The sequence below is a fragment of the Alexandromys fortis genome, unplaced genomic scaffold (assembly GCF_014885135.2).
Source record: "Alexandromys fortis isolate MF-2015 unplaced genomic scaffold, M_Fortis_MF-2015_v1.1 scaffold_152, whole genome shotgun sequence".
Taxonomy (NCBI): Eukaryota; Metazoa; Chordata; class Mammalia; order Rodentia; family Cricetidae; genus Alexandromys; species Alexandromys fortis.
In genome coordinates, this window is record NW_026068045.1 from 856,576 (window position 1) to 876,431 (window position 19,856).

General features: G+C 54.4%; 1 protein-coding gene across 1 annotated transcript; it reads right to left on the reverse strand.

Moving 5' to 3' along the window:
* Positions 1-1,806: 1,806 nt before the first annotated feature.
* Positions 1,807-18,178, reverse strand: Ntrk1 (neurotrophic receptor tyrosine kinase 1). Its single transcript, XM_050118756.1, has 17 exons — positions 17,913-18,178; positions 15,298-15,372; positions 15,007-15,078; positions 13,388-13,456; positions 12,664-12,815; positions 12,355-12,497; positions 9,896-10,028; positions 7,782-8,111; positions 7,420-7,437; positions 7,209-7,264; positions 6,864-6,966; positions 6,408-6,554; positions 5,939-6,069; positions 5,663-5,835; positions 3,566-3,806; positions 3,176-3,334; positions 1,807-2,160 (listed from the first exon to the last, which is right to left on the reverse strand). The coding sequence occupies exons 1-17, from the start codon at positions 18,122-18,124 to the stop codon at positions 1,975-1,977; spliced, it is 2,400 nt and encodes a 799-aa protein (XP_049974713.1). The 5' UTR covers positions 18,125-18,178; the 3' UTR covers positions 1,807-1,974.
* Between the last annotated feature and the right edge of the window lie 1,678 nt (positions 18,179-19,856).

A 19,856-nucleotide genomic window follows, 5' to 3' on the forward strand; every position in this document is an offset into this window, starting at 1 on the left:
CGTGTGGGAGGTCGGGGCGCTGTGGACAAGTGTCTGAACATCCATTGAGAAGGAGGCCACTAGCAGAATAAAGGTATAGTCCTTTCTTGCCCCACCGCAAAGCTTCAAGCCCTGTTGCCTGAAGCGCTGGTAGCCATCTCTGCTGTTCCTAGATCTCTCTGCCACATCCCCAGAACTCTGTGCCCTTTTGTTTGGCATCTCCAGTGGGGCTCAAAGGGTCTCCATGCCCCATGAGCAAACCTGGAAATGGCTCGCAGGCTTTTCAGGTCTTGTGTGCTATCTGGCCTCCAAGTCCTACCCAATCCTGCTCAGTGCAGCAAACCTCAGAGCCCCGTATCCCCAGCAGGGCCTCCAAGTCTGCCAGCACCCACTCCTCACCCACAGAGGACCAGAGGACAGAAGGAGTGGGGTCCTGGGCACTTAGGACTCCGGTGCCTGTGTGTTACCCTCTTCTTTGTCTCCGCTCCTCCCTCTGTCTCTCTTAGCTTCCATCTGTAGCTCTTGCCCATGGCCTCACCTGCCAGCTCTGATGTCTCTGCTCTGTCCCCCTTCTAGGGTGAGACAGCACTGCCTATCCCAAGGCAGGAAAGGAGAGCCTGCCAACGAGGGCCCTGGGGACCAGAGCTCCCATCAATCATCCTGCCGCCCTGGGCTAGCCCTCCATTAGCTGGAACCAGCCTGGATAAGAGACAGACACACTGCAGGGCCCGGCCCAGGGTGATAAGAACAGATTGAATCACGGGGACAGGGCAGGGAACTGGGCACCCAGGGACAGAGGACAGCCATCATTTGCCTCAGGAGCTGTGTGATTTGAGCGTGTGATGCTGTAGGAGCCCAGCCAGTGATTGGCCGAAGTGCTGCTGCTCCAGGGAGAGGCAAGGAGACCAAGCTCCGCTCCCCTGGTGTGGCAGAGTTCGGGGTATTAGTGTGACAGAAGCCTCAGGCCCTTCGGTTAAGGTCACAAAGGAAGGTAGACCCCCATCTGCTCTAGGAGTAGTACAGAATAGCACCAGAGGTCTGTTCTTGGCAAGTCACCGTGCCCAAACCCCACCTCAAAGTATTAATCTCAAAGAAGCAGGGCAAGAAGGGAAGCAGAAGGGAAAAAATGGGGTCTTGGTCCTTCATCTTCAGTCTCTCTCCCATTCCCACCTTCACCCACAGTCCTGGGAATTGAACCCAGGACCTCACACATACCAGGCAAGGGTCTACCACTGAGCTATTCCCCAGGCCTCTTTTTTCTTCTTGTTTTGAGACTGGGTCTTCCTAGGTTGCCCAGGCTGACTTTGAACTGACTCTGAAGCCCAGGTAAATCCTTGAATGTGAGATTCTCCTGCTGTGCTCAGTCTCCTGAGTAGCTGGGGTTAAAGGTGTGTACCACTACTCTGTTCCTTTGATCCTTTACTCTGCTCCTGCCACACGTATGCACACACTCACGCACACACAGAGACACATACAGACAGACAGACATACACACAGATACACACACAGACGCACAGAGAGACACACAGACACACACAGAGTTTCTTTCTGTCTTGTTCATTTGTTCTAATGTGTACTTGCTCTGTCTACCCACACCAGCAGCGGCTACCATCCCCAGGGGCCCTACACAGCCTTTCTGAAAACCAAACACAGTGAGGGTGTGGAGAGACTGTAACCAGGTGAGGGGAGATGAAGTGGGTAACAGCTGCACAGAACAGGGCAGCAACCCAAAGGGATCAGAGTGGGAATCAACTCCAGAGACCCAGAGAGCACAGAGTCTACTAAGTCCCAAAGCCCTTATCCCCAAGAATGGGCAAGAAACACAGCCAGGGATAATAAATATAATTGCTATTATGGTGGCTGCTGGCCATGAAGCAAGGCTACCTCCACACCCAGCCTGCCGGCCCCCTCCACATGCTGAGAGTGAGAGGCTGGAGTGAGGTAGCTGCTGGGTGCTGAGGAACCTCAGGGTGTCCTGACAGCCAGGCTCAGCTCCTAGCCCAGGACATCCAAATAACTGGGAGGTGCCTGCGCCAGGGCCTGCAGACGGGCGTGTACATCCTTCATGCTGTGTCGTTGCTGCGGTTCACGTTGCCAGCAGCCACGCATGATGGCGTAGACATCAGGAGGGCAGGCGCGCGGCCGCTCCAGCTCCCGACCCTGCGTGATGCACTCAATCGCCTGTACCACAGGAGAAACAGAGAGGAGGGCGAACTGAGGGACCAGGGCGTGGAGGTTACAGATGGGTCCTGCCTGGCTGACTGCACTGTACCATACCCTGCAAACCGTGAGGTTCCTTCCTGCTCCGGCTCTGAAAAGCAGGAATGATTAAGGCAACCCTTAATCGGTCTAGGATTGCCTCCAGAAGCCTTGTGTCACAACCAAGGATGACTTGCCGGGTGGGATGAAGAGGGTGAGGCTATGGCATTGCCAAGATCCTCAGCCCCAGCCTCCATCTCCCAGCTGTGCAAGACAGGAGCAGCATGGCACCACAGCTACAGCCTTTGGGGGGAAAGTGGCTGTTTTGGTTTAAGGCAGAGGCAACTCTTGCTTCTCCCTTTGTGGGCACCATACTGTGGGAATATAGCTGAAAAGAAACTGTAGCAATAAAGATCACAGTGAGACTCCGGGAAGGGCTGCTGGGCGGCCACAGGGTCCAACAGAGGAGATGGTGACAGGGAGATGGTTGCAGAAGCCGCCTGGAGCCTCTTCCCCTTCTCCCCATCTCCATTAGAGGACTTAGATTATGGGCAACACTAATTCCATTCCTTCTCTCAGTGCTTGAGAAAATTAAAATCTATAACCCTCTCCCCCACCCCACCCGCCTCAGGGGAACAGACTGCATTAGAAGAAGAAATGGAAACTGACAGCTGGAAGCCAAGGGGAGGCTGGGGAGCTGCTGGGAGACAGAACACCTGGGGTCTGCTCTAGCTGTGGCAGCCAGAGGGCAGGGAAGGCAGGGACGGCCCTCTCCAACTAATCTCCAGCCTTCTTGCTGTTCTATATCAGGACCTCTCTCCCACCCTCTGCTCTGCCCTGCACACAGGCATGACCTGGGCTTGAGCCACAATGATCTCCAAGGGCCAACTAGGAGCCAGCTGGGAGACCGAGCAAGAGAAGGACCAGGAAAGGAAAAAGGAAGGGGAAAGGGGCTGAGGGAAAAGCACGGGGCCCCTGGATGCCTAGCAGGGCTGACCTCGGTGTTGGAGAGCTGGTACCAGGGCTGCTTTCCGTAGGTGAAGATCTCCCAGAGCACAACCCCGAAGCTCCACACATCACTCTCAGTGCTGAACTTGCGGTAAAGGATACTCTCAGGCGGCATCCAGCGAATGGGTAGCATGGTCCGGCCTCCCACCTGCCAAGATGTACATCACCTCCAGTAGGGGCAACCACAAAGCCAGGCCCGCCATATTAAATAGACAGAAGGTGAGGGCCAGGGCTGAGGTGCTGCAAAGGACAGCAGGTCAGAGGCCAAAGGCCAGAGCCCGCACTGCTAGAGGAAGAGGAGGGCAGTTGCAGGGTCTCACAAATTCCAAGCCAGGGTGTGTACAGTATGGGTGCCGGAGGAGCATTTAGGGACCCTTACACGGTAATAGTCTGTGCTGTAGATGTCCCTGCTCATGCCAAAGTCTCCAATCTTGACCACTAGTCCCTGACCCACCAGACAGTTGCGTGTGGCCAGGTCCCGGTGCACAAAGTGCAGGCTGGCCAGGTACACCATACCGGCAGCCACCTGGCTAGCCACGGCCAGCAGCTGCCCAAGGCCCAGAGGACCAGGAGCCACATCCTCACCACCGGCCAGCAGCTTCGCATCGGGCCCATGGGACCTGAGGAAGACAGGAGAAGGAAACGCTGGGAGGGAGGGGGAGGAGCTGTGGAGGGGACGCCTGGAATTGGGTGTGATGGTGCTTACTTCAGCAGCACATGCTCTAGAACTGGATGTGATGAAGGAAGAGGAGGAGGAGGCAGCTGTCTGGAGAGTTGGGGTTAAGGGCAACCATGACCAACCCTACCACCAAGGATACTAACTCCATAGTCCTCGAGAATCTCAGCCCAGCCCCCAGCTGCCCCAGTACCCACTTTTGTTGTCACAGCACTTAGGCACAGTCTTTGCTAAGCTGAGCTGTTTCTGCTCCCTCACCCACTCTGCCTCCTCCAGCTCCAGAGTCCTCTTTGGATCTCCTGTCCTTGTCCCTCCACTCTTGTCCTTAGAGTTCAGCTATTCCTCAGATGCTTTTCCTTTGCCAAGGTTTCCAGGGTGCACCACAGCCCCCAAGTCCAGGCTGTCCTGATCACTTCCCAAACACTTTCTCTTCCTAGCCTTCTTTTTACTGGTTGCTTTGCTAGCAATGCCTTTTCCAATTGGCCAAGTGTTTGTTGAACACCTCTGAAGCCAGTGCACTGGAGTAGAGAATGAATAAGCACACTCCAGGGGGAAAACAGAGAAGGCTTCTTAGAAGGAGGGGCATTAAAATTGAGACTCCGATCAAGAGGCCGAGAAGTAAGTCAGGGAAAGGAGGCCGGGCCAGGAGGCAGCATAGCTGATGGGGAGGTCCCATGTGTCATTGGAGGAAGCTGGAATCACAGAGGCCCCAGCCTCCTGCCCAAAGCTCCCAGGCTTGCCTCAGATTCTCCCTTCCTTCCTGGTACTCCAAGGAGGATTACCAGCTGCTCCTCACACAGCCTGGGTCCCATTTGATAACATCTCTCTAGCTAGGCCTGCACCCTGTCTGCAAACAAGAAGATAGCTCTCCATGGCCTGCCTTGACGCTGGCTCTTCTGCCTGTCCACCTCCATGCACCTGAGCCACTCAGTGCCCCTCAGGGGTCCACTGTCCCAGGGTACAGTCCTCAAGGTCTCTGAGTCCTAGCAACTGCACCCATGAGCCTTCACTCCCTAGAGCTGCTGGGAAATCACACCATGAGCATCAGCTGCTCATTGCCTTCCCACCCAGAACCACAGCTTCCTCCCTCCCAGCTACGCTGGCCCCGCCTCCTTTCCCTGACTTACTTCTCTGCCTCTTGACCAGAGTCTCAGTTTTAATGCCCCTCCTTCCAGAAGCCTTCTCTGTCTTCATTCCCCTGGTGTGTGCTCTTGGCCAGAAATGAAGGTTCACAGACATGGTAGCTGATTCTGAACCCTGGTGTTCCCACTAGCTAACTCTGCCTGATCCTATGGCTACCTTGGGGGCGGAGGACTATCACATCCTGTATCTGAGGGTAGGAGTTATACTAGAGAGGCACCCTTCACTTCCTGTGTGCCCTTGGGAAGGTCTTGTCACCCCAAGTCTTCTTGTGAAGGCAACACATCTCTCAAAGTGATTACAAGTATCAGAAACCAACATCAGAGTTTTGTGTGACATCTTATATACTTAGAGTCTGAAAACTACAGCACTGCACAAGCACACAGACACAGAAGGGGCCTTCTGGCTGCTTGGGGTCAGCATCCTCCACGCCACATCTCCCTGCAGGCCTGGCCTCTCTATGCACATAAATGCACAGACTCTTACAGAACCATGGTCCCGAAGCTCAGAGCTTTGACCTCCAGCAACTGTCCCCCAGACATGCCCACATCCACACACCTGCCCACTCTACTTCCCTGGGGGTGGGAACTGGGCCTTTCTGACCCTCCCTGGGATCTCCCCATCAAACAGGCAGACGGTGAAGGGACTGGGTTCTTGTACCGGAGAAAACGGTTGAGGTCCCCGTGACGCATGTACTCAAAGACCATGAGCAACGGGCGACCTTCAGTGCAGACCCCGAAGAAGCGCACAATGTGCTGGTGCTGGAGCATGGTGAGCAGCTCCGCCTCCCGCTGGAAATCCTGCCGAGCACTTTCAGAAGCCTCCTTCAGTGCCTGGGAAGGGATGGGGACAGAGCTGGAGGGGACCCCCCCACCCTGCCATGATGGTGCTCTGAGAGGCACAAGCCAGTAGTCCTTACCAGGACCACGGTCTCACCTTGACAGCCACCAGCATCTTGTCCTGCTCATGCAGAAGGTTGTAGCACTCAGCGAGGAAGACCTTTCCGAAAGCTCCCTCCCCTAGTTCCCACTTGAGCACAATGTCCCGGCGTTTGATGTGATGGACACCTGGGAGGGGCTTGGAAAGTCAGAAGGCAGCCCTGGCATGGGCAGGATAGGGCAGTGGTAAGGGCAGTGCAGCCACAGGAAATGGGGTGTGGGTGGATGGAAGGATCTGGCCGGGGAGAGTCCAATGTGGGAGATATGGCTCTGAGCAGGGCTGGAGCCAGGAGCCGTGTTAGACTGTGAGGTAGGGTGGGGACAGACCTGGGTCAGCACAATGATGGCCCAGGGGCTTTACATAGATTACAGACAGACAGACAGACAGACAGACAGACAGACACACACACACACACACACACACACACACCATGCTCACACTTGTCTACTGTAACACAGTTCCTCACAGGCATCACTGAAGTATTGAGGGTTCTCCATGACGTGGCCCTGGAGTCCGGAGCCTTTGCCCTCACTAGGGGAAAGAGAGCTGCCACCCAATGTCATAAAATGTAGGGACATGGCGAGCCCGTCCTCTGAGGCCAGCACAGCAGGGCCTGGGGAAGAGACACAACAACATGGAAAATCACAGCCAAGGCACCGTCTCCATCCTTGCTTGAAGGAGGGAAAGAGCAAGACAGTAGGCAGGGAAGGAAAGCACAGGGGTGACTGGCCCCTGACACCAAAGTGCCCTCCTGCTCCTCACAGAGCCAAGCCCTCCAGACACACTCAGTGTTTGACACAGTCACCAATGAACAGCTGCTGCCTCTAAAATGACCCCCCCACACACACAGATAACCCCTGCCCTGTGCTGAACACGGAACATAGATGGGAAGCCCTAGGACAGCCCTCTACTGCCAACTCACGGTTGATCCCAAATTTGCTTCTCTGTCCACATTTGTTGAGCACAAGGAGCAGGGCAGAAAGGAAGAGGGCAGCAGAGACAGCTAGACCCACAGCCACGGAGACCTAGAAGTAGGGTCAGTCCTAAAGGTTTCTGTACTCTTGCATAGATCCTTCTTACAGAGGAGTCTGGAGCCAGGCCCCCAGCCCTGCTTTCCTAGTGACCTCAGCCTGGCTGGGGAAGCATCTAACCAAGCTCAGGACACAACAGACTGACTGTCCTGCTCTAGTTCCAAATGTCAGGCAAAGGAGCCATGCCCGACCGCCCCATTCCACGTCCCCCATCAGCTCCCACATTCCACGCTCACCCCAAAAGGCGTTTCATCTTTCTTCTCCACTGGGTCTCTTGATGTGCTGTTTGTGTCTGTGGAGACACAGGGCATAAAGGGTAGGCCTTCACACAGTGTCATGTCTCCTCCAGCAGCTCCCCACCCTGGCCACAGTTCAGGGACCCAGCTAGCTGTCCCCTCTGCTTCAGCTCTGAGCCAACACAGCTGCCCTCCAGCCCAGGCCACTCACCCACTGGCGAGAAGGAGACTGCAGCAGGAAGGAGGAGAGAAAGCGATCAGAGGGGGAGCGGTGGACCCTGCCCTCCAGGATGCTCCTTTATGGGGTGGGGTCGGCTGCTGGAGCTGCCTGGAGCGCACAGCCTCTCTTCGGCCTGACAGGTGGGCTCAGACAAGCTCAGGGCCTCAGCAGGCCTGGCTTGGGAGAGGGGCAAGGGGGAAGCATAGAACTGGCTACCAGCTCTTGTCCAGGACAAAGGAGTCTAGCTCTGGGAACCAGGGCCATGGCAGACAGAGGTCAGACCTCCCTGGATGACTGGATCTCCACCCAGGTGCCTCCCAGGAGCAGGGCAGGGTTCAGGGCAGCTCTCACACCAGGGATGGGGTCCTCGGGATTGAACTCAAAAGGGTTGTCCATAAAGGCAGCCATGATGGAGTCAGCAGCCTGGCCGTAGGCGTTGGCAGCCAGCAGTGTGTAGTTCCCGTTGTTGACATGGGTGGGCTGGTTGAGGCGAAGGCAGCCGTGCCGCATGGTCTCATTCGTCAGTGTCGACTCCAAGAACTGAGTGAAGATGAAGCTGGTCTCATTGAGCACGGAGCCGTTGAAGAGCCAGCGCAGAGAGGGTGCCGGCTGCCCATCCACAGAGAAGGGTATGCACCAATGGTGCTGTTCCACGGCCATGCCCAGGCGCACACTGGCTGGGACTATGGAAAGAGGGCAATGACAGGAAGTGGGCAACGGGCAGGGAGGAGCCAAGGGAGGGAGAAGTCAGGGTCAGGAGACAGGACAGCAGGTCCTAAGGAGTTCTCTAGGAGACCTACTTGGAAGAAAGTTAGCAGATGGTACTGAATGTGATGGCAAAGGGACAAAGTTGGGAGGCTTAAGGAGCACAGCGGGAGCCCGGGACAGGTCTGATGGTAATGGTCTGCCAGGCAAGCTGCCTGGGAGGCAGGAGGGTAACTTAGACTGTGTCTCTAAGCAAACAGACAACAGCGCTAGGGTTGGCTCAGGAAGAGAGCGTGTGGTCAGCTGGGACGCAGCAGGTCCTGGGGTCCACCCCAGGACAGCTACAGCACTAAAGGAAAAAAAAAAAGAATGGAAAATAATCAAGAAACATGGCTTTGAGACAGTCATAGTCCTAAAAAATAAAGTCCCTCAATAATAGAAAAAATATATATGTAACATATGTGTATAAACACATATAAATTTATGGGAATTTTTACCAGCATTCACACCATGAAATGTGGCACACAAAGGAATTATAGTTACTTTTGTTGTCACAGGTGGATTTCATAAATATGAGGTTAGACAAAATAAAATAGATAAAATATAATACATAGAGTAAGTTTTCATTTATATAATGTGTAAAAAAATTCCTAATAGGGAAACAGACATGTAGAAAAGATCTTTTTGTTGTTTGGGGTTTTTTGGGTTCTTTTTTCATTTTTTGGTTTTTCAAGACAGGGTTTCTCTGTGTAGCACTGACTGTTCTAGAACTCACTTTTAAACCAGGCTGGCCTTGAACTCACAGAGATCTGCCCGCCTCTGCCTCCCAAGTACTGGGATTAAAGGCATGCATCACCACTGCCTGACCTAAGGGCTTTTAAACAATAGAAAATGCTTGTAACTGCTCAATTCCCAGCCCCTGTGGAAAATCATTTTCTCAAGGAAGTACTGAACATAAAAGTTAGGATGGAGAGCTGAGCTGGGACTGACCGCGGGGGTCTTACAAAGTCCTGGCAAGGGTAAGTCCTGCTTACAGTGTGCATGTCAGCTAGGTGTGGTAATTCTGTCATCACTGAAGTTCACTGAGGCAGGAAGATTGTGCCTGGGTTCACTGCAAGACCCTGTCTCTAAATAAATCAGTAACTAAATAACGTGTATGCTTACTGTGCATAACACGTATTTCACAATAAAAGAGAAGTGATACTGCAACATAGATTAAAGATAATTTGTTGGCAAAGCTAGAGAAATTAAGCAACAAGCATTAAAAGGAATTCAAGAGAGGAATTCCCCTCTTTAAGCTGCACCCCCTCCATTAAACAAGATGCAGAACTGACGTAAGCCTCCTTCACTCGAAGTCCAGCCCTGAGCTCATTCTAACCATGATGCTCAGCCTGTGCAATGTCAGCCTGAGCTGGAAGTTCACTCCTGGGCCATCCCAGACCTAGACCAAACCCTAAGGGACAAAACGAATAAGGAGGTAGGACAAAAGCCTTACAGAGGAGCAGGCCATGAGGCCAGCCTGCAGCTGGTGCTGAGGGCCTCAGGTAGCTTGGGCAGTGGGCCAGAAAGAAATCCATCTCTAACCCTCCGGCCCTGAGGAGCCTCCAGGACTTCCCAAGCAGGATCAGGTTTTCGTGGGAATCTGGAAACAGCTGGAGGGAGCAGCTGTGGAGATGCCCACTCACCCTCCCGTCTACCCCATCTCTTTTCAGGGAAGAGGAGATGAGTGGGGGTGGGTGCAGGGGCTGTCACAGGGGCTTACAGGAGACGCTGACTTGGGCAGAGACCTCAGCCCGGCCCACATCATTCTCTGCCCAGCATGTCACATTCTTCTTGTTGAGGTCACTGGTGACATTGACCAGAGTTAGCCCCAGGGATGGCAGATTTTCAGATTTCTGGAACAGGGAAGAAAGAGTCATCAGAAGAGTTTCGGCAGGCATAGGAAGGAAGCAGGGGGGCAGAGCTGATAAATTTGGGAGCCCTATGACCCCATATTGAAAGAGGGGGGCTGGGGGAAACAAGAGAAGGGGAGCAGATCTGGGACAGTTTGTAGAGTAGCTCCTGGGTCAGGGGACTCTAAAGCACAAACAACAGCCTCAAAATAGTAGTTAGCACTCTACAATGGAGGGTGCAACCAAGGGGCCAAACAGCAGTCATGGAAGCCCAGCTGCCACCTTCTCATGGAGCCCATCAGAGGGCAAAGGAGAACCTTGCCAACTCATTCCTGGCTCACGAAGTTCTATCAAACTCAGTCTCGGGCCAAGGAAGGGGACTGCAAACTGGTTGTAGCTAGAAGCAGCTTCAGCCACAGCAGCCTTCCCTTGGCAAAGGAAGACAATGCCAGTGGTGACACTGGAGAGAGGAGTGACTGATATGGAATCACCACCAAAAGATTATCTTCCTAAGACACCATGGCCTCACCACGTGGGAATCAGATGGCCTTTCAAGAAGTCTCAGTCTTGGGCTGGAGAGATGGCTCAGAGGTTAAAAGCACTGCCTGCTCTTCCAGAGGTCCTGAGTTCAAATCCCAGCAACCACATGGTGGCTCACAACCATCTGTACTGAGATCTGGCGCCCTCTTCTGGTGTGCGGGTATACATCAAGGCAGAATGTTGTATACATAATAAATAAATAAATCTTTTTTTTTTAAAAAAAAAAAAAAGTCTCAGTCTTGAGTTCAGCGAGTGCTTCTAAGCTGGAGTTAGGCAGAACTAAGTCTCACCCCCAGAAACTGAGTCTCAGCATGTAGCCCTAGCTGGTCTAGAACTTACAATGTAGACCAGGCTGGCCTCAGACTCAAAGATCCACCTGCCCCTGCCTCCCAAGTGCTGGGATTAAAGGCGTGCACCACCACCACCCATCGACCTCAGAGGTCTTGGTCACAATTTTACTGGGCTCTGACAGGGGGCTGTGCCCATCCAGAAATTAGGAAGTTGACCTATGGGATGAGGATGTTCAGTTAAGGGACCCTCACTGTAAAAGCAGAATCAACTCCAATTGCTGGAGACCCCTGGGGTAAGTAGGGGGCAGCTCTTCCCACTCAGAGTGCCAGGTCACTGAGAATGAGTAAGAGAAAGGGACAAGCAGAGGAGAGTCTGTGTGTGGGGGACATCTTCAGACAACTTCGGGAAGCCTGTCTCAGCCATCTCTTTAGGGAAGTGACGTGTTACCAACACCTGTTTCCAAAACTTCCATAGGAAAGTCACACCCGACCTGGGGTGTGTTGAGAGGGTTGAGCAGCCTGTTCAAGACAGCCAGAGCTACACCACTCAGAACCCTGCAGGGGGCCTCTGAAGTCAGCTGTAGCTGCTGTCAGTGGCCTGTGGCCAGCTTAAGAACAGATGCAAGGTCTGGGAAGATGCTCAGGTAAGAGAGACGGAAGCCAAACAATGCCTAGGGGCAGGGAGGATGTCAAAAGGGCCACCATGGCTACCTCAGTTTACAAATAAGAAAACCCCAGGATAGGCTCCAAAGCTGCAGAGAAACCCTGTCTCAAAAAAAATAAAATAAAATAAATAAAAATAAAAAAAGAAGAAAACCAAAAAGCAGGTAGAAATAGGGACTTTGTGTGCGTGCGTGTGTGCGTGCGTGTGTGTGTGTGTGTGTGTGTGTGTGCGTGTGTGTAAGTTATTCCAGGAAGTATTTAGTGAGGACTGAAGGGACAGCTCAGTGGGTAAAGCATTTGCTGCACCAGTATGGGGGATCAGAGTTTGGATTCCCCAGAACCCACATCAAGCTGGACTCCTGTGAGATGGGAGGCAGAGACGAGAAAGTTGCTGGAAGCTCACAGACAAGCAGCAAAGGAAGAGAAATGAGATGGCAATGAGGACGGACATCCAGGTTAGTCCTGACTCCACGTGTGTGCCGACGCACACACATGAACAGAGAGCTGGAGTCAGTTGCCCTTCGCTAATGCGGTCATAACACACCCAAGAGAGCACTGCTTCCTGAGTGTCCAGGAGACTCCAGAAGCCCTGGGTCTGTCCCCAGGCCTCCGTTTCCTAAGCTAGAAAAAGAATCTATGGGAAGAATGGCGCGTCAGATCCCTCCTGGGTCCCACATGAGAGCTACAGTTCACTCTCTTGCAAAGATGATTTGCTCAAAGATGGAGCCCAAGACCTGGGATCCAGGAGTCCTGTCCTGAGGACCCCACTGTCACCCTGTTAGCATGAGGGCTGAGCTGTTTCTGTCCCTTGTGGCCTGATCTTTGTCCCTTCTCACCTTCACTGTGGCTGCCCCTTCCAGCTCTGTGAGGATCCAGCCAGCCTGCTGCAGGGCCTGCCCCTCCACCTGGCACTGCAGAAATACGTCATCCCCTACTTCCACAGAGTCGTTGGGCATCTGGATCTTCACTGTTGGTACACCTGCCACCCAGAGTATGGAGCAACAGTAGAACCTAAGAGTGGGCTTGTGAGTCCCACCCTATTCATGATGCCAAATCTAAGCAGTACATCCAGCCTCCAGGGTCCAATGCTACCCCAAGTCCCTCCGGGCAGACCCCAGGCTTGCCCGTCCTACAGCAGCACCTACCACAACTGGTGTTGTGTCTGAGTGGGAGTAACTGGCCCCCAGGCCCGGACCCCTGGAGTTCCTGCGTATGTACAGCACACAGCACCTCCTGCTCCCAGCGCTGGAGCCAGGACAGAGCACAGGAGCAGAGCAGCGGGTTCCCTGACAAGGTCCTGTTGGGTAGGGTGAGCCAGGAGTCAGGAAAAGAGGATGCGACAGGCCTGAGGAGGTGCTCCGGAGATGGCTGGATACAAGGGGTCTAAGCAGAAGGGGGCCAGGCCCATAGCCAACGCAGTAACAGGGCAGACTGTTGTAGATGGCACTGGGGGCTGTAGGGAGTCCCTTTACCCTAGCTCTAGAGTGAGAAGCCGAGCACAGAGACAAGAAGGGTGTCTTGCATGGTCTGTGGCTTTGGGGACCCATCACCCTTGTGCACTGTTGTGTGTACTGAGAATCGGGCATCATGGTGGCTGTAGTGTGTTCAACATAGCTCTGAGCCTGGCCTCTGAAAACACACAGCTACTCCCAGCCCAGCCTAGTCCCTGCCTTGATGGAGGGAACTGAATGACAGACATGTACATAATCCCCAGGGTAAGCTCACAGACACAACAGTCTCCAAAGATACCCCACGTCCCACCCCGTCCCCTGTTCCACACAGACACAGTAACATAAAGTCCTGGAGACACAAACACACAGTCACATATCACACACTGACCCCTTGCCCTGCCCTTGCCCACACACTCACAGGTCCTGCAGGGAGAGGCCTTGCACGGTTTTCCAGGAAAGGGACTCCAAAGCATTGGAGGACAAATTCCTGTGGGAGGACAGATGCCCTGAGCCAGTGACCTCACTCTGACCCAGTCTGAGGCAGAAGCATGAAGGAGGCTGCTGCCCCCCCCCCCCTGCAGGTCAGGCAATTAGAACAGGCCCAGGGAAGGGCTGTGCCTGTGGGTATGTGGGAATGTAAGAATGCCTGGGCAGGTAAGGCTCTGAGTACAATCTCCTTGGGACAAGAAGGGTTAATCCCACTTAACCCCCTCCCTGACTGACCCCAGGGAGAGGAATCCAAGGGAACAGCCGGTTGCCCTCCCCCCACACCTCAGCCCCAGCTGGCGAAGTGCTGAGGCCACAGCTGGGGTAAGGGGCTCCATCTGTGCTCCCCACCAAGGAGGAGAGGAGGACCTAGGCCCTCACAACCCCCTCCCCTGCCTAACCTCAAGACAGGGACGTCAAAGTACTTCCTCAGCCCCCCTTCCTGTTCCTCCAAAGGCACTTCAAGCAGGAAGAGACCTGGGGCCAGAGCTTCCTGGATAAAGGAGAGAGCACCCAGCTGGGGCTCTGCTTTGGCAGCCTCTGAGCTTTGTGTCTAGAGACATGCCCTAACCAGTCTCTTGCCTATCCATCCTTGACTTGCTGCAGACTGGCTTGGATGGGAACCCTCACACAACCACCTTGGAGGCAGATTGGAGGTGGGTGCTGTCCTGCCTGTCCTGCCATGGAAAGCCAGGTGACCTCAGTCTGAAACAACCTAATTCCCAGAATCTCCATCTATAAAATGGGATCATACCATCTCTGTCCCCAGGTTGGTTGCACGCACTCACTGGCATGGGAATCATGAACTCTCACCAAGTACACGTTTTAAAATTCTCTTTAAAGTTTTGCTGTTGTTCCTTTGTTTTATTGAGAAAAAAGCTGGCCTGGAACTTGCTGTGCAGTCATGTATGACCTGGAACTTCTGATCCTCCTGTTTCTGTGTGTTATAGGAATGTCTGTGGCGGTGGAGATCAAACCCAGGGCTTTGTGAAGAGTGGGCAAATGCTCTACCCACTAACTGGGCCATATTTCCAACCCTAAGTGTACATTTTAAAGCCAGGACATACAGTGGGGACACAACATCTCTCTTGTGGTTAAATCCCTGGACCCGGCCCAACTCTGTGAATGACAGGCCTCCAACCCAGGGAGGGACTCTTAAGAACTCTAACTGAGTCTTCTACCCACTCCATGTCCCTCTTGGTCCTCTATAGGACAAGTAGCTGTAGCTCTCAGGAGGGAGGAGGGTGAGGAGTAGCAGACAGAACACACCATCACTGGGGCCAGGTCAGTACACCCTGCAGGAGAGGAGCTGAAATTCTGACCAGAATCCAGGGGACTCCTCGTCCCTCAGTCCCTGTGAACTCCAGGCAGACCTGGGTGAGCGCTTCTGAGAAGCATCTCTGAGGCACAGAACACGGAAGTTAGGCAACAAGGATTCTAGTCTGATTGCACGAGAATCTGAAATGCCCTATGGAACAGAAAGCCTCTCCGCACTCCTCACCTGCAGGTCCTCCTCAGCCCCGCCCCCACCGACCCAGCCTAGCCACTCACAGGTGACTGAGCCGAGGAGTAAACTGGAAGGCATCTGGGGCCACAAAGTGGAGGCCACTCTTCACGATGGTTCTAGGGAAGGGATGAGAGGAATTTAAGCTCTGCCCTCTGCCCACCCAGGACAGATAACCCTGTGGAGTCGCACACCCCTCTCCATCCCTTAGTTTCCACAGCTACCTGGACCCCTCAAACACCTGAGCCTCCACCCCTCTCCCAGATTCTCAGGTCTTCTGAGACCCCAATATATGTGGGAACCCACCACCCTGCGCCCAGTCCCGCCTTAGTCCTCACAGGCTCCTCAGCTCCCCCAGGCCCTGCAAGTCCCCGAACTCCAGGCGTTTCAGATGCTGCTGGTTCTCCACATAGCTGTAGGGAGAAGGGTGGTCAGCAGGGTTAGAACCTCAGTGGAGGTACCCCATACCCCATCCACCCACCTCCCTCACACAGACCCATTTCACGTACCCATTCATGCACATGCCCCACATGCCGACACAACTCACAGATCACACCAGGGCATGCAGGCATGCAGGCACCCTCACCTTTACAAACATGCAGACCCCCGCGTGCCTCCTGAAACACACAGCATGTATACGGAAATACACAGACACACATGAGCAAAGCTCATGTACACTTCTCCCATGCACACACAGAGGAAGAGATGTGAACACACGTTAGGCAGTGCACACTGCCATTCTCAACTTGGGGCTCCACTTCTACAGCAGACCTCACCACCACAGGGGGTCATGCTGGGGCTCACTTCCACAAGGGCAAGGCTCTCAGTGCTGCTGCTCCACCCCGTGCTAAGGATGCCCCAATTGCCGTGCTGATGTGTTCTCTTAAACATGGCTCAGAGGCTGCTATCTGGGTTCATTGACACAGTCTTACACACACACACACACACACACACCACCTGCTCTCTCCCCTCAAAACCTTTGGTTCTTCCCCACAGCAACCCCTACTCTCCCTTCTCCAGCACTTTTTCCAAAGCAAGCAAAAAGCATTGAGCTGTTGGGGACCCCCTAGCCCCTCCTTAATCCATGAAAGACCCAGGAGAAAGGAAGGGAGCATGGAACTGCTGGAGTCTGAGTGTGAGGCGTAGGAGGGCTGAATGGGGTGACCGACGGAGGGCAGAGAGACTGACAGACCGATAAGGACAGGGAGTCACAGAGACAGAGAGAAGGACAGAGAACCGGGGAGGCAAAAGGAGAAAGAGGAGCAGGCAGCACAGCGGTGGGTGGCTGTGGTTGCAGTCCTATCTGTAGATCTGGCATCTGGGAGTTCCTGGGAACTCACTCCCATGTCCTCTGCAGTGGCATGTCCACGTTCTCCTCCCCTCTCCCCACCCTCGTGTGTGGCATGGGCCCCTGACTCACTAACAGTTCTCAGAACTCCTCTTTTCTGGGCTTTTCCTTTGTAAAAGGGCAGCAAGGGAAAAAGCTCGGTCCAAGGTGCCCCGTGCTTCCCTGATCGCAGCCTTGACCCCAATAGGACGGTGCATGTCCATCCTCACCCTGGAAACCTAAAAAAACCTTCCCTGTTCTGTCCTAAGGGTTTCAAGCTACAGAATGCTGGGGAGCTGGTCAGATGTGAAGGGCTGGGTAAGTACGAGCTGTCAGGCAGAGTGCTCCATGCCGCCTCGTTTGTTCAGATTCATAATCAATCTGTCTATTCGAGTCCATTAGCTCCTCGTTAGCGATGCGGGTGAGGGAGGAGGGGAGAGAACTGTGCAGGAGGAGGCGGGAGGACTGGGCCCCACCCAGGGGGACCTCTCAGCTCACCATCCTGCCAATCTCCTCTTCTACAGCCCTGGCCTGCCCGCTGCCCCCGTCCCTGGGCTGGACTCTCTTGGAGCCTGGCAAGGCTCTAGGGAATGAGAACCCTGAAGGGAGCAGTCAGGAGCCTGGACTCTGGTCTGAACGGACAGGCCTGGGAGCAACAATCTAGACTTCATGCAGGAGCCTAGGCCAGACCAAGACAAGGCCATCTCCTCTTTTCTTGGTCTCCCTAGAGCCATGAGAACGAGACTGAGTATCTCCGTTAATTACCACAAGATGCCCAAGTAACTGGGTGCAGACTGTTGGCTCCACCAGCAGGCAAAATACTCAAGTATTTTCCAGCCATCACCATGTGATGCTGAGTCCTTCAGGTCAATACTCTCATCGGTCTCACCAGCTGCTAAGAAGTGCTCAAGTATTTTGTACCCAATTATTGCAGAACGTCTAAGTACTGCAGAGCCGAAACTCTGCACCTGGAAGAGGGAGACTCTCTCGGCAACCAACCGCCCTGACTCCTGATACAGGTAGGGAGACGCCGGTGAAAGGGAAGAGGGAGGAGAGCAAAGGACTTTCATTTCCCACATCCAAATTAAGAAGTCTTGGAGTCAGTGGAAAGGAAGAAAAGTTCAGACACCAAACTGGTTCCTCATCATCTCCCATCAACTCCGGCTCAATCACGAATCCTGAGAATACCTAGATTCCCTGGTCACGACAAGGAAGAGGTTGGGGACTGGCTTCCCCCTAAGAAAGAGAAGATGGCAAAGGTGCACAGTGCCAAATTCTCCACAGCTAACCAATCCTCCAAAGGGCACAACTTGGGCTCTTGAATGAACCCCACAAAGAAGCTCCTAGATCGCTGGACCAAGCCCTGGTCTACCCAGTTTCCCTCTTGCTCTGCCCCAAGCCAGCAACCCAGCTACCCTTAATCCTGGGCGACATCCAGACAGTGACTGCGCCGCTTTGCCAGGGTGGTGGCAGCAGCAGCAAAAGCCGCTGCCGCACAGCCAAAGGCTACACGTGCCAGCCTCCTACTGCAGCCAAGTCTGGCCCCTCAAGCCAGAGCTGAGTGCGCGCCCTCGGGGAAGGGCTGTGCCCTCTTGATCCCGCTTTCCTTCCCCGCCACACACTCACAGCTCCGTCAGGTTCCCGGCGCCCCGCAGGCCACGGAGGGTATCCAGGGTCCCTGCCCTGGTGCAGCGCAGCCCCGAGGAGCCCACGGGGCAGCAGGCCTCACGACAAGATGCGGCGCAGGCAGAGGCCAGCATCAGCAAAGCCACCAGGCTTCCTAGCCCCGCGGCCCGGTGATGCCAGCCCAGCTGCCCGCGCCGCTGGCCTCGCAGCATCGCGGCGGCGCCCGCCAAGCTCGGGCAACGCAGCCGTCCGTGCGCTCCTAGCTGCCGCCGCCCGGCCTCGCGCGACACGTGCGCGGGGCGGTGTTAAAAGACCAGCCACCAGGAGAGGGCGGCACCCGCAACCACGCCCCGCCCCGCCCCGCCGGTCGATGCCCCCAGTGCCCCCTCCCCTTTCGGGGCCCTAATGCCAGCTAGCCTCACTAATGTCCCTCACGTCTGCTGGAGCCTTGGGGCGGGGAAAGATTGCCACAGAATGCCTCACAATTGTCTTCTGAGACTGGGGCAGCGGGGAAGGGTGAGGGGTGGGGGGTGGGGGAGCTAGGAAGCTGATACGTATTTCTCCCAGTAAAACAGCTGCATTTTCAGATTTGCGGGAAGAGCAAGGAAAAGGTTGAAATCCAGGTCATCCCAACCAGCCTCACGGTGCTCTTCTTGCCTACGAGAATGTGCATGTCACTTGGAATAAATTTGATGAACGATCTCTAGACGCTAGTAAGGAAAGGGAGAGAGCCCCAGAATGACTGGATACAGAACCTGGGGAGGAAAACAGAAGGGGCAGAGAAGAGTTCTCTGAACACAGCTGGATGGAGAGTGGAAAGTGGAGACCACTCGGTCTGCAAGAGGCCACAGGGTGGCGCTAGAAGCCCTTGCGCCCGCAGTGTTTGCTCCGGGCCTGGGTCTTCTAGCGGGGAGCGCGGTTGGCAACTTTACTAGGTTGCGCCTTGGGTGTTAAGGTCAGTCCCCAAACCCAGTCAGCCAGCTAGGGCTGGGTACCAGAGTTGGGTAAGGCCAAACAGAGCAGGACTGGCATCGATCGCCGTCCTGACAAGTGCATCGATTTCTGAGTGGAGAAATTAATAGATCTCTTAGCTCTTCGGACATGGGAGTTGCCCGCGGGTAGAGCTGGGAACCGTAAGCCCTTGGTATTTGTGAACCTGGGAATTCCCAGGATCCCAACATTCAGGTCATCAAAGGGCAAGTATCGCGCATTGGCCTTCCTGGCTGCAAGTCTATAAGTCTCACGTTTAAGAGAGGGGGCAGGTAGGTACTGGGAGTGACCAGAAGTGAGAAGAACCCAGTAATCCAGGGAAGGATAGATAGTCCTAGTGGCAGGTAGCTTTCCGTGCCAGGTCCAAGGGTGAATAGTCTCCCAAGTACCTCCACACAAGAATGCACATACAAAGACCCACCAAACCTCTCCAATTCTTAAAAGTAACCAAACGAAGGCATAATCTTACAGAGAGATAGCTCTTCTCGGGATCTGAGCCAGAACCAAGGGACTTGGCAAGGACACACCTCGCACCAGGAGTTATAGTCAAAGTGGCCTCGAGAGAATGGGAGGGGCTTCTAGAGACGAAGGTCTAAGATCTCCAGGTTTCACAAGCAGAGTCCGACCTGTCGGGGATGTGGGAAGTCACCCTCTAGAGTGTCAAAACACCTGTTGAACTCCAGAACCTGCGCTCTTCAGAACACGGCGCCCAGTTGCTGCCTCCACGTCTGCAGCTAGCAGGGGCGGTGCCAGAGGTGGCAGAGAGACGCTGCCAAGATTTCTTAGTCCCCAACCCCTTCGGCATTTTGGCCTTATTTTCCCCAACACATCTGCCCCCCCCCCACCTCCCTCAGTTGACAGGCTAAATATTTTTACTTGACTTTGTGGGAGGGGCAGAAAGAACAGGGAAATCCGCACAAACCAATCCGTTTCTGGAACGGGCGGGAGCTGGGC

What these genes read in the sequence shown, in the direction of transcription:
- Ntrk1 (XM_050118756.1), bottom strand. Translation starts at nt 18,124, where the DNA reads ATGCTGCGAGGCCAGCGGCGCGGGCAGCTGGGCTGGCATCACCGGGCC. An exon ending in AGATGCTGGTGGCTGTCAAG is followed by an intron (nt 5,836 to 5,938) that starts GTGAGACCGTGG and finishes ATCCCTTCCCAG; the next exon opens with GCACTGAAGGAGGCTTCTGA. An exon ending in ACCAGCTCTCCAACACCGAG is followed by an intron (nt 2,161 to 3,175) that starts GTCAGCCCTGCT and finishes CCTGTGGTACAG; the next exon opens with GCGATTGAGTGCATCACGCA.